Source organism: Podarcis bocagei (genome assembly GCF_964188305.1).
Source record: "Podarcis bocagei genome assembly, chromosome: 5".
Taxonomy (NCBI): domain Eukaryota; kingdom Metazoa; phylum Chordata; class Lepidosauria; order Squamata; family Lacertidae; genus Podarcis; species Podarcis bocagei.
The window spans coordinates 45,307,874-45,320,820 of record NC_138129.1 but is presented as its reverse complement, the minus strand read 5'-3'; the positions used below and the strand labels follow the sequence as shown (position 1 = coordinate 45,320,820).

At 41.6% G+C, this 12,947-nt stretch overlaps 1 protein-coding gene across 1 annotated transcript; it reads right to left on the bottom strand.

Annotated features, from left to right (window-relative positions):
* Window positions 1–4,435: 4,435 nt before the first annotated feature.
* Window positions 4,436–12,448, bottom strand: LOC308587479 (acidic mammalian chitinase-like). Its single transcript, XM_081195116.1, has 11 exons — window positions 12,376–12,448; window positions 11,489–11,518; window positions 10,496–10,697; window positions 10,032–10,088; window positions 9,764–9,929; window positions 8,714–8,838; window positions 7,820–7,943; window positions 7,115–7,300; window positions 6,367–6,486; window positions 6,052–6,193; window positions 4,436–4,813 (listed from the first exon to the last, which is right to left on the bottom strand). The coding sequence occupies exons 1-11, from the start codon at window positions 12,398–12,400 to the stop codon at window positions 4,521–4,523; spliced, it is 1,470 nt and encodes a 489-aa protein (XP_081051242.1). The 5' UTR covers window positions 12,401–12,448; the 3' UTR covers window positions 4,436–4,520.
* Window positions 12,449–12,947: the final 499 nt, after the last annotated feature.

Genomic DNA, 12,947 nt, shown 5'->3' with positions numbered 1-12,947 from the left:
GCAAAGGGTTCAACGCCATTTGCCTCCTGAGGCCCATAGCCAAGGACTGTTGCTGGGGAAAGAAAGGGAGGAGCTCAGAGTGAGCAATGTCACTATAGAGTTAAGGACTGGATTCTTTGTCTTGCACCACGATGACTGAACAAAACCATAAATGTTGTCAGGAGTCTTGATAACAAACGAGCAAATTAAAAGGAAGATTTATTGCAAAAAACAGAGTTCACCAGAGCGGCAATCACAGCCGTCCGTTCATAAATCAAAGATGTCCCTTTTAAGGAGGTTGTTTCCGGCGAGATCAGAAACAGCCAAACTTCCTCTTCTGACGTATTCTGTCTTGAAGACCCCCCCATACGCCTAGATCTTGGGCTGGGGGGGGGTCAGCTCCCACCCCTTCCTCATTCTCTGAGAGTGTACTTCCATGGTCTTTCCCGCTCTCTGAGCTGCTTTCGTTTCTAGTCCCTGCAGTTTGCCCTTCACTGGCACACTGGCAAACTGCGGGCTGACTCCGCAACTCTGCTATCAGTTGGCATTCCTAAGGGTGGGGGAGTTGGTTCTCAGCTATAATCCTCGTGTCTTGCAGTTAACCCTCTCTCTTCCTGGCTCCTTCCTTCACTGGGAGCTGGCTGCAAACTTCCCTTGGAGACTGGCTCATGCATGACAGATATGAACTTTCTGGTTTCTTCCCTGATCCTTGATGCTACTGGGGGAGGAGAGAATCCCCCACGCCTGACACCTAGATTCCCAATGACACAGTAAGCTAAATTTTGACTTAGCTCAGCACAGGTGTAAAATAGAATCTGGTATAGCAAAGTGAACGTGATCTCCTCTGTGAGAGCCCACATATAGAATTATAGAGTTGGAAGGGACCACAAGGATCATTTAGTCTAACCCCCTGCAATGCAGGAATCTTTTGCCCAATGTGGGGCTCTGTATGGTTCTGGTAAACCATAGTTTGGCTTCCTGTGTTGTTCAAACCATCTCCCTCTCTCTTGCTTCCAGGTTCACCCTAAAATGAATTACTTCTGGTAGGCAGGCCCGAAGTCAACAATGCCTATGCCAAACCTCTTACACCTGTAATCAATAAAAGTTGTGGTCTTATTTGACCCAAAGTATTGTTTTTTGCCTGGTTACTGTATTCTATAAGACTGGGTGGGTGGTGGTGTGGTGCCTGGGCACGCAACACTCAGATTTCTCTTGCCTCTGTGTCATGAAACTCAAGAGGATATGATCAGAGGCATAGGAAGGTCAGGTGGTACCCGGTGCGGAAACTTTCTTGTCACCCCCCCATTGATTTTTTATTTTTATTTTGCCTGCAAAAATGGTTTTACATTATTTCATATTTTCTTACAAAGGAATGTGGATTCTGGGCCTCTGATAACAAGTAGGCGACTATGAACAGAAACTTAAATCAACAGGATTGATTGTGTCATGGCTTGTGTTATTTATATTTATATTTATATTTATATTTATATTTATATTTATATTTATTGTTTGTTTATTTATTTAATATTTTTTCTTAAAACCCCTGCAAAGTGGTTTACCAAAACAAAAAACAAAAAAACACCACAGCAGTAAAATCAAGAAAAATTAACATTCCTACTATAAAACATACAAAAGCTAAAATATTAAGATTAAAATTACTTCAACTTCCTAAGCATCTAGGTATGCTTTCCTAAAGTAGAATGCTTTTAGCAGGTGCCTGAAAAGAGTCTAGCAAAGGCATGTGCTTTGTTGCAATAGGTAGGCAGTTCCAACGTGCAGGTGCTGTCACAGTAAACAATGCAGTACAGATATTATGTGGAACCTGTAGTAGTGCTTGAAACTACTGAAGGGGAGGTTTTATTTATTGTGGTTTCACCATGCTTTGTATTATCTGAAAAGAAAAACATTTATTTTAAAAACAGGACTGCACAGCAGCAATCTAATCTCATCATGATCAGTGGGACTTATTCCCGAGCCGATGGTGCATAAGATGGGCTGCAATCCTATGCACCCTTGCATCCAACTTGTACCTAAAACTCTGCACAAGCCTGCCCCAGAGAATTGTAGAGTTGGAAGGGACCCCTGAGGGTCATCTAGCCAAACCCCTGGGGCAATGCAGGAATCTCAACTAGACCATCCCTGACCGATGGCCATCCTTCTTCTGTTTTTCCCTTCAGCCAGGACACACAATGGATAAAGACACAACAACGGAGACTGGAGGTGGGGGCGGGAAGCCCAGCGGAGGGTGGGGCAGTAGGGCGGTGAATAAAAAACATTTTTTAAAAAATGCCTGCTCCAAAGGTTGCTAAACTAGGGATTATATAGCTATATCTGAAATTTCATGCATATCAGTTAATATCTTGACCTTGCTCCACTGAACTGAAAATTCAGCCTTCACAACATAGGGAAATGGCCAAGTAAACAGCTATTTTTGTGGAGGAGGGTCAAGATATTAACTGATATGCATGAAATTTCATATATAGCCATATAATCCCTGGTGTAGTAAGATAAGACCTTTTTTTAAAAAAAGTTTTTTATGAACCACCCTAGTAGGGCAGTAATTGCTCCTTGATAATTTGTCAACCCCTCCACGATGGCACCTGGGTCAGACCACCGCCCCACCTCCCCTTCCTACGTCCCTGGATATGTTTACCTCCTTCCAAGGTTCCCAGTACTTCCACTTTGTGAATCAGTTCCTCCCTGTTGGTGAGGACCAGATCCAAGACAGATGATCCTCTTGTTGCTTCTTCCATCTTATGTGAAATGAAATTGTCAGAGAGGTAATGGAGGAATTTGTTGGACCTTACATTCGTGATAGAGTTGAGTTCCAACAGATATTGGGTAGTTGAAGTTTCCTATAACTACTGTATCTCTCCTTTTTGAATGTTTGGCAATCTGCTCTAGGAAGGCATCATCCAAGTCTTCAGTGTGGCTTGGAGGTCTAAAGTCAATGTTGTTTCCCTCTCCTACAATTTTAACTATCTTGGGCCAACTGAGTATGCCAGTTTGTGTAACACAGTTAAATTTGAGGTGGGGAATCTACATAACTCAAAAGTTTGCATATCTACAAAGCTTTGTCCAATAAAATAAATTGTCTGGGATCAAACATATCTTTCTAAGAGGGATCTGCTCTGTGCTTTAGGATTTCATGGTCAGTCAGTAGGGGCTTTTGGATAGACAGGCTTGCCTTGTAGTGAAAGGCTGGGCTATCTTTTCTAACTTTGACACCACATTTTCTACTTTTGCATTCATTATTTTCTCTGGTAGCAACACCTCTGAGATGGCTACCAAGTGTAATGTTAGATCTAGATGCTATAAAATATAATGTGGTCATGAAGATTAATTCATATTGATTCACCTACCAGTATATTAGGAACTTTGTATTAATTTCCAAGTGGTCAATGAGAAAAAAGTTTGGGAACCACTGATTTATGCTATAGTTTAACATTGCTTTATGACGGATTGCATGAGTGCCCCCTCCCCCTGTTTTCAGTGGTGCCTGGTATCTCATTGTCAGTTTTGGGGTGCCAGGCTATGACATTTTTGATTTACCCAGCCCTTTGGCAGCTAAATTAGGTTCTGACCTTTTGGTGGGATGGGGTAGGACTGGTCTTATTGTGTTGTTGGACAAACATTTTAGAGATTTTGTATTCTGGACTGTTCGTTAGATTATTTTTTTTACTGTTGGTTGATTTTATCTTTTTGTGCTTCTTAAGTTGCTTCGATACTTTTTGTATAAAATGAAGATAATGATAGTTTATGTGAAAGGTAAATTTCTTTGAAGGTTTGTTGTTGTTTTGCATTGTGGGGTCACCTGTTTTTGGATCCCCCTCTGTTGTGGGTCAGGTACATGCAGCTTCTGCAGGCCACATGATACTGGCCTAGATGGCAGGCTGTGAGTGTCATGGAGGCCACATGGGTGCCACCACCCACATGGGGCAATCTTGCAAGTAACCAAAAGCAAAGGCCGGATAACATAGTTTTATGGGTACTGGTTCAGCAGTCAACCTGGAAGCCAGTATCACAGGAAGCTCCCCTTGGATTATGAGCTATATTTCCTATGCAACTTTAAAGGTAAAGGGACCCCTGACTGTTAGGTCCAGTCATGGACGACTCTGGGGTTGCAGCGCTCATCTCGCTTTAGTGGCCGAGGGAGCCGGCGTACAGCTTCCGGGTCATGTGGCCAGCATGACTAAGCCGCTTCTGGCAAACCAGAGCAGTGCACGGAAATGCTGTTTACCTTCCCGCCAGAGCGGTACCTATTTATCTACTTGCACTTGATGTGCTTTCGAACTGCTAGGTTGGCAGGAGCAGGGACCGAGCAATGGGAGCTCACCCCGTCGTGGGGATTCGAACCGCTGACCTTCTGATCGGCAAGCCCTAGCAGGAGATGCAGGTGAAAAGAATAGCAAAGCCTGCATGTCATGCAAGTAAATTGACACAGAGGAAAGAGCCATAGGTTTTGCTGAATTTTATTTCACTTTTACAGCTACATGGAATGTCGGATTGGGACGGCTATGGAGTTAAAAAACCTGATCACTTCATGCCCAGTTGCAGCAGGAGCAGCTGGCATCAAAGACAAGACCCGTCTGGCAATGCTGCAGGTAAGTCCTGCCGTTCACACAGTGGTAAAAGCTGTTCTTGTCTGTTGGGTCTGGGTACAGGCCTCCGGCTCTGCTAGCACAGAATCCACTGCCTCCGGTGCTGGGGCTGCCTCCGGAGCCACTGCTTGGGCTGCCACCAGATCCACTGCTTGGGCTGCCACCAGAGCTTCCTCCACCACTGCTGGGGGCTGGTGGGATTGGCTCAATGGGCTTGGATGGGGCTTTGCAACCTGGAAGAGAAGCAGGAGGTAAGCCATCTCAGCTGATTCATCTCTCAAATAACCACTACTGACTCAAAATGTGAATTCTACATCATTCTGAACTTGATTTAAGGGATTCTGCCTACATGACATGTGTTTGGCTTTTTCCATAAAGAAAACCTGCCTTGTACTTTCTCCCTAGTGTGTGATCCACATCAGTGTGAATAGAGAAGGTGATCTCCTGATCTGAAATTCCCATCAGCTCCAGCCAGCCTGGCTAATGGTCAGGGATTATGGGAATTGTAATCCTAAACATCTAGAGGGCACCAATCAATCATGAGCACAAGGAAAAGGCTTTTAAAAATCTTATTTAAAAGACCTCTGATTTCTCATTCTACTCTAGATCTGTACAACTTGTGATCCATTGGGCTGAATGCAGGTCACCAGCTATAAACTGCGGCCTGGCAGTTTCTTGAGAACTTGTCTTTTTCTGTTTCCAAACAGGTAGCAAGAACTGAAGGTTAATTCAACCTCATACACAGATGGTGGGTCATGAGTTGTACAGTCCAGCTCAAATCCTCCCAGAACTTGAGGGTCCCTGTGGCTGTAAATCTAAAGTACTTGGCTATCTGTGGAGTAGGTCAGGAACTACAGCTCAGTGGTAGAGTACATGCTTTTTATGCAGGAGGTCCCTGCTTCAACCTTTGGCATTTTTAGTTTAAAGGGTCCAGAACCTGGTGATGGGAAAGACCCTTGAGATCTGTGGTCTAGATGACACTGAGCTAGATGGGCTGATAGTCTGTCCTAGCATAAGGCAGCTTCCAACATTCTTAATTTATGAATACATAGGTTCTGCATTCAGTGCCAGTGATATGATCTCCAAAATATACCTTCTCTTTCACTCTGGACTGCAGCAGCCCTTTCTCCCTGAGTCTTATCGGTCCCTGATTCTATAGGTGTGATGAATTCTTCTTGGTTGTTTTCCCCCCATCCTTTAATAATGCATTGTATTTTTTTGCCCTTCGAAACCTTCCAAATCCAACTGTTCTCATTCTCTTTTTTTTTTTTAAGTGCTACCATTGATATTGAAACGTATCGAGCATGTTCTAAACAGGCCTAAAAGTGACTTAACTGACCTTGGTACCTCAGTTTGGAGGTTAGTTCTAAAATAAGTAACAGTGATTTGTTTTTCAGCATTATGAACTTTTGCTGGAACTTTGGCTTTCACAATCGTTTTGAGAGCTTTTCCTGCTGCTGCTGCTACTTACTAGCACTCTGCAGTCCGAGAGAGTTCTTCAGGGTGGTGATCAAGGGGTATTTGCCTTGGTTGCAGAAAGTACCAGTGAAGTCATCCAAGTCAAGAGACCAAACCATAGCACCTGCAAAGTTGTTCTTCTTCAACCACTCAGCCTGTCAGATGCCAAGAAAGATGCCCAAGTCAATCTACTATATAGAAAAGCTGTACTTAGTGGCATTACATCAGCCATAGTCCTCATACCTTGATTTTGAAACTCTTGATGAACCTACCAAAACATTCTAATGCACCAGAATGAATGTATGCTTTTGTGAGATTGGTACCATACCTTGATCTGGAAGCTCTTAATGTTGTCATACCCCAGCCACTCATTTCCCTTGTAGGCATAAGGCACATCTTGAGGAGCATCCCAAGCTTGAGTGGCTCCATTCTTCAGGAAGGTGCAGATCTAACAGAGGAAACAAAAAAGGCATGTAGCAAATCATTGCAAGACTGTCTTGGTTGCTGTCTCATAATGCTATGCGCATAGTGCAGAGAAGTGAACTGAAAGTATCAATGCACAAATCTGCATAGGCTTCATAAAGTATTTCCTCCATGGCTTAAAAAGGAGGCACAATGTGTATCAAGAGTTGAGAATATCTTGCTGGCTGCACAGTGAAAAAAGTTATTATCTTGTCCTCAGTTACCTGAAATTCCTGCCTACCCCAAAAACCAGTGTGCATTAGCCACATTACTTCATCTCAGTATAATTTTGAGCAGAAATGCTAAAACCCAGGTGCCCTAGCTAGTGATATCCATACAAAAAATGGTCCCTTGATCCCTATAGAGGAATTTTTTTCTCGCTTTCTGTCTGGCACTGAGAAAAATCTCACTGGCTACTAAGCTTTAGAAACATTTTTTGCACCACTGGTTTTGTGCAAACAGCATATTTTCCAAGCTATTAGGCCAAAATTTAGTTGTAGCATCTTTGTAGGATTTCTTATTTGATTGGCCTATCTTTAGAATTATATTCTTCATCTGTATATTGTGATGCAAATAAATGTTTTAATGGATTGTGGTGGAAAAAGTGAACAAACCTCATAGTAAGCCCAGAAGCCAGCTTGTCTTGTGTATGGTCCAGCAGGCCCAGCGCCAGTTGTGGGAGCACCAACAGCTGTGTTGGATGGATCGCTGAGGATGAAGGTGTGTCCATAAGTTGGGAATCCAACAATGAGTTTCTCAGCTGGGGCACCATTCTTCTTCCAGTAGTTCATGGCATAGTCCTACAAAGGCAAATCATGTGTTACTCTCTGCTTGCAAAGTGGAATGTTAATTTCTTCCTTTTTTTTTAGGTTTAGTTCCTGGCAGGCTTTGAAGCACCCTGTAAAAATAGGCTTCCAGCTTGGGATGAGTGAATCTGCCAGTTGCAGGTTTTCTCTCTCAGTTTCTTATTTTTTCACCCTTAAATTTGGTTCTCCACATTTCCATATCAGCGTATGATTTTCATTAAAGCAAGCACTTTTGCCTTATACACATTTTTTTTGCAAAGCAATTTCCCCTAATACAATGCCTTTTTGTATGTTATGTTCACTAGCGTATTATTTTTTAATGCACATCTTATTCTAGTACAGTATATGTACTTTTGACACATTATTTTCCTGAAGAATTGCATTGCAGTATTTGGAAAAGTGTGAATTTCAAGGGATGGCTATGTTTCAGTTTACATGTTGTTTCAAAAAGTGCAAATTAGGCAGATTGACCTTTAAATGTCTCCCCCAGCCCTACTTTCAACTTATACTTACAACATTGAAGTAGATGTTTCCACCAGTGTCTGCAGGACCTCTGTACAGAGGGCTGTTCTCTCCAGTGTATCTCTCCCAGGAGCCATGGAAGTCATAGGTCATCACATGGAAATAGTCCAGATACCTGTGAGGAGATTAAATGTATCTGTGTCCAGTTCTTCTTCTTCTTCTTTGCAACTGTTAGTAATATGTTGAATAAACTCTATGCTTCTAAGGCTTTTGCAGTCTCATCTTCCATAAACATCACCTCTCTAGACCATAGCCCATTTTCTGCTATGCAGTAGCACCACCATTCTTTTTTCTGACTATATATGATAGTATTTGATGTATAATTAGACCCATAAATGCAGTTCCATAGTGTATGCCCATCACAGGCCCAGTTTGCTCTTCAAAACAGATAATTATTGTGACTTTGACTTTGGAATATTTGATCACTGGGTTTTTTTAGCCAACCTTCTTAGGTTTGTCCTTCAGGATGAATATCTATAGCACTATCAATGTTTTGGTGCTTTATTAAAGTAATCAACAGAGGAAATAGTATCTGTGGCTGCCTTGTCTCCTGAAGTAACTCTGTGTACTAGGACTGGCTGTAAGGTACACTGTTCTCCTAAAACCAGCCAGTATGCTAATACTGCAGCTGCCTCTATGACAGTGACGCTGGCATAGTGATTTTACCAATGAGACATACTGGCTTGGTTTCACTTTAATGCACAGTGTGCAACTGATAAACAATATGACACACATCAGATGATTCAAAATAACATTAATTGTAAGGGTATCTTCACCTATGCATATACAAAAGACAGAAGTTAAATTTAGAGAGAGAGAGAGAGAGAGAGAGAGAGAGAGAGAGAGAGAGAGAGAGATACAAAGTACCTAAAATACTGTACTTACTGGCCAAGCTCAGGAATCTGGTAGCCTGACTCAATATTGGAAAGACCAGCAGCAACAGCAGCAGTGACCATGAGTCTGGGTCTGTTCACTTGTTTGGCTTCCTTCTCAAAGGCTTCCAACATTTCCTACAAAGCAAACAGTAAGGTAAATGTGAATTTTCTGACAGAGCCCCGCACTCTTGTTACTGTTCGGGTTTTGAGTCAATCCTATGAATTTTAGTCAACAAAATAATTAAAGTGACAATTTCAGACTATAAAAAATGCCTGTGAATAAAAATTTCTTGAAAAAAGTAAGAGGTGAGGAACCTGTGGCCCTGCAGATGTTGTTGGTCTACCACCATCCCTGACCACTGGCCATGCTAGCTTATGCTGATTGGAGCTGTAGTGAAACAACAACTGGAGGACCACAAGTTGCCCCACTCCTGTTTTAGGTGTTGTCACAGGAAGCACCATTTTAGAAGAGGCGCCCACTTCTGTGTGAGATAGATGAAAGCCTGTCTCTTCTAAAATGATGCTTACCAGTTTTGGTTTTTGTAGATAATGATATTAAAAATAAAGACCCCATCAATCTGAGGCAATTTTTAATTGATAGCAAGGTTTTAAAAGATTGATAAAACCTATTAACTGAATAATGGGACAGTCGTACACATGCTAACTTAGAAACAGGCTCCACCATCTTCTGTAGGGCTTACACCCAAGTGGTTGTGTGTAGGATAGCAGCATAAATGTTGTAGCCCTATGTAGCATTATTGTTATGCTGCTATGGCAACGGGACCACTCATCTCTGCTGGTGAGAGTGACTTCCTTCCTTGACTTTAGGGCAGCAGTAGGCAATATGGTGCGCTTTATTGTGGACTACAACTCCCATCAGCTTAGCCAGCAATGGTCAACGGTCAGGAGCAGTGGGTGTTGTGGTCCACAGTATTTGGTTTTAGCCACCCTAGGTTAGGAGAATAAAGGCAGAGATAAATTGATGCTAAACTATCCAATCTGGCTTCTCCCTTTCTGGGTGGTGGTGGTGAAATAAGAACAACATAATCAGTGGTTTTACCTTAACCAATAAAGTAAAGAGGGACTTATCCTGAGGGGTGCTGCCTCTAGAGCCAGGGTACTCCCAGTCAAAGTCCAGCCCATCAAACTCGTACTGGCGCAAGAAAGTGATGACAGAGTTGATGAAGGTCTGGCGGGTCTCAGGAGTGGCAACCATTGCAGTGAATCTGTAATGTGGCCATAAGAGGGTAGAAGATAATTACCTACTTATTATGTGTATTCTTTTCTCTATTACTAGGATGAAGTATGCAAGCGTTGCTTCAACTTACGGTGCTGTTCCAAAGTTCCAGCCTCCAATTGCCAGAAGAGTCTTCAGGTCCCCATTCCTGTCATGGAAGAGATTGCAGAGATTAAATCTACCCTATTTCTGGAACAAGGAGTCCCGAGTTGGTGCCATCTTGCTATCTATTTTGTGTTTGTTTTTATAATCTTGAACCCCATTTTCTTATGTCAGACGATCTGTCAAGTAGTCTAGAATGAGTCACTTTTTATTATTGGTTTGCATCCCAACATCAGCTGACAACCTTGTAGTATCGTAGCTCCACATGTACTCAAACTTTCTTGCTTCTTTGTTCTATGTAGCGCTAGGTTCAGCTAGGTTACAACACTGGCCATTGGATCCCTCTGGGCAGGAAGGCATATGATATTGCCTTCTGTTCCAGTTGAGCCTCATATAAACAAGGCAGAAGCAGAATGTGGGAAGGGTGGGTGACCATTATTCATGGATACTCACTGGTTTTTCAAGCCATTGAAAGATTTATAAAGAGTGACGTCATTCCATTCAATGGTTGCAATCTCATTGTTGCGCATCCCAGCAAAGGCATAGATCAGGTGAGTACACAGACAAGGGTCAATGTTGTCGGGCTTGTATTTCCCAAGGCCTGGTCTGTATTGGCCCCAGTTGGTGAAGTAGCATGATAGCACATAGGCAGAACCTATCAAGACAAATAGGACAGGTTATAATAAAAGTTTAAATGGAATTGAGCAAGACTGAAGGGTGAGGAGAAGAAAGACAAGTGTGTATTTTCTTCAGCAATAATAAAACATGTATATCTGCCAGGTCTTAGTATATATTGCAGATTTGGCATGTCATTATAGTAGGTGCAGAAGAGCATTCATTGCTGTGATATTTAGGAGGGATTGCTGCAATATTCTTAGAGATAGACACATGCAGCTTAGTGTAATGTAAATGCACTAATTTTCTAAACATATTTTCTTTCAAAATATGCATTTCAAAATCCCCTTTAATGGTTTTGAAAGCTGGGAACTGTGTTGCAACGTTTAGAGAAATGCAAAATACCACAAAAGGCTATGGGTTCCACTGAAAAGACCACAGCCTGCCACTGTGGAGACTGTGGTGTTTTTATAATATTGGGTTTATTTACACATATATGCAACCTGCACCTATGATGGAGGGGTTCACAGCATTAACACCCACAGAAGCTCTTGTTTCTCCCAAAATTACAGCCTTGGATTCAAATGGAAATCAAACATTGCTCTCAAGAGGTGCTTTACCTTTAGGTCACATCACTGCAACTCAACTCTAAACTCAGGCTTTGTCCTTCTAACTATCTATGAGTTGAGGGAAGGTGCCCACCCATTTGCTGCCTCACATAGAGCCCCTTTCCTTTGTTTTCCTTAATGGCCCATCACCCAGGCTGTCACTCCAACACAGGAAGCGACTAGGTGACACTTAGACATTAATTTAAAGAGCTGCTTTCCATACCTATTTGTGCATTCAGCAGGAGCACCAGACCTATAAAGAAAAAGGGAATAATTTGTAAGTTAAATATGTATAAACTTTTATGAGTTGTTTAGAAATCATAGTGTATCACTATTTAACATTGAGAAGAGTGGCAAACAATTTCTGTTTTGATGAAAGACTTTGTTGTAGGCCTTATATTGACCGCTATATTATATAGTTATTCAAACATGATTTTAAATAGAAGCACTTTAACTGCTTGAATTTTCAAATGAATTGTAATGGAGGTATAATTTACACTGTGCATGCTACTTGGAGGAGGAATAATTAATTTTCTTCCATAATTTGTACCTCAAAGGTATCCATGGACTTCATTGCTAAGTATTATGCAGGAATTTTCAAAAACTGAAATTAATAGTGGGAAAAGAAGGGGTTGATACAACTGAATAAAAATCTGCAAGATTTTCAGTTGTCAGTATTACAGGGAACATACTTGGGTCTCCAGGAATTTTCTCCAACCTTATCTGGAGACACAAGGGACTGAACCAGGGACTCTTTGCATGCAAAGCATGTGCTTTTCCACTGAGCTATGGTCATTCTCCAATGGAGGGAATTCCTGATTTCCAAATATCCCGAACAAAGAAAGCTTTCTCTCCACACTATGGAATGGAGGGAAGCAACACTTCTGGTTTTGTAAGGAAATATGGTAGTGAATGAAATCTTTGCTATAAAATAGCAAGAATAAAATAAACTTGCTCAGTTATTTTGAAATCCATTCAGTTAATTAAAAGCTGTTCTCTTTTAAATAATAGAATATGCATGGAAAAGTAAAGAATGAGAATTACAGAATGAGCTTCTTCTACCAGCAGAGAAAAGTTACACCATTTTATGAATTTCAGATTTGTACTTACCGGTAAGAAGCATCAACTTGGCCATCTTGGTCTCTGTACTGATCTAACATTGTTTCTCTCTTCCTTTTATACCATACACTTGCCCTTCTACCTGTTCAGTGCCTTGCGATCAGGTGATTGGGACATTCATCTAAAATTATTGGCATGCAACAAATTCCACTACTAGAACAAAGGCACAATTAAAAAACCAAACTTAAGAAAACATGGTTATCACTATTTTTTATTTTACCAGTGCCATTGGGATCCTGGTGGAATTAGATTACAGTGTTTAAGTCTCTTTAATTGAATGATAACATATAGAAGTCAGGATTCTATATTTGCTGTACCAGTTTGCTTTTGATTACACTTATAAATTGAGAACAGTTATATAACCTGTTTACCGAGGACTTCCAGCTGTTTGTCCCAGTTACCTGATTGTTCCCTTGCAAAACTGAACTGTGTGCATGTATTTTGTCTCTTTGAGGGGGCCGATCTAGGGTGAAGGGGAGAGAAGTGACTAGAGGAGAAGGTTCCCCCAGCATTTGCTCAAGAATCTAGATGTGTCCAGAAGCCTAGAAAGGTTTGCAACCATG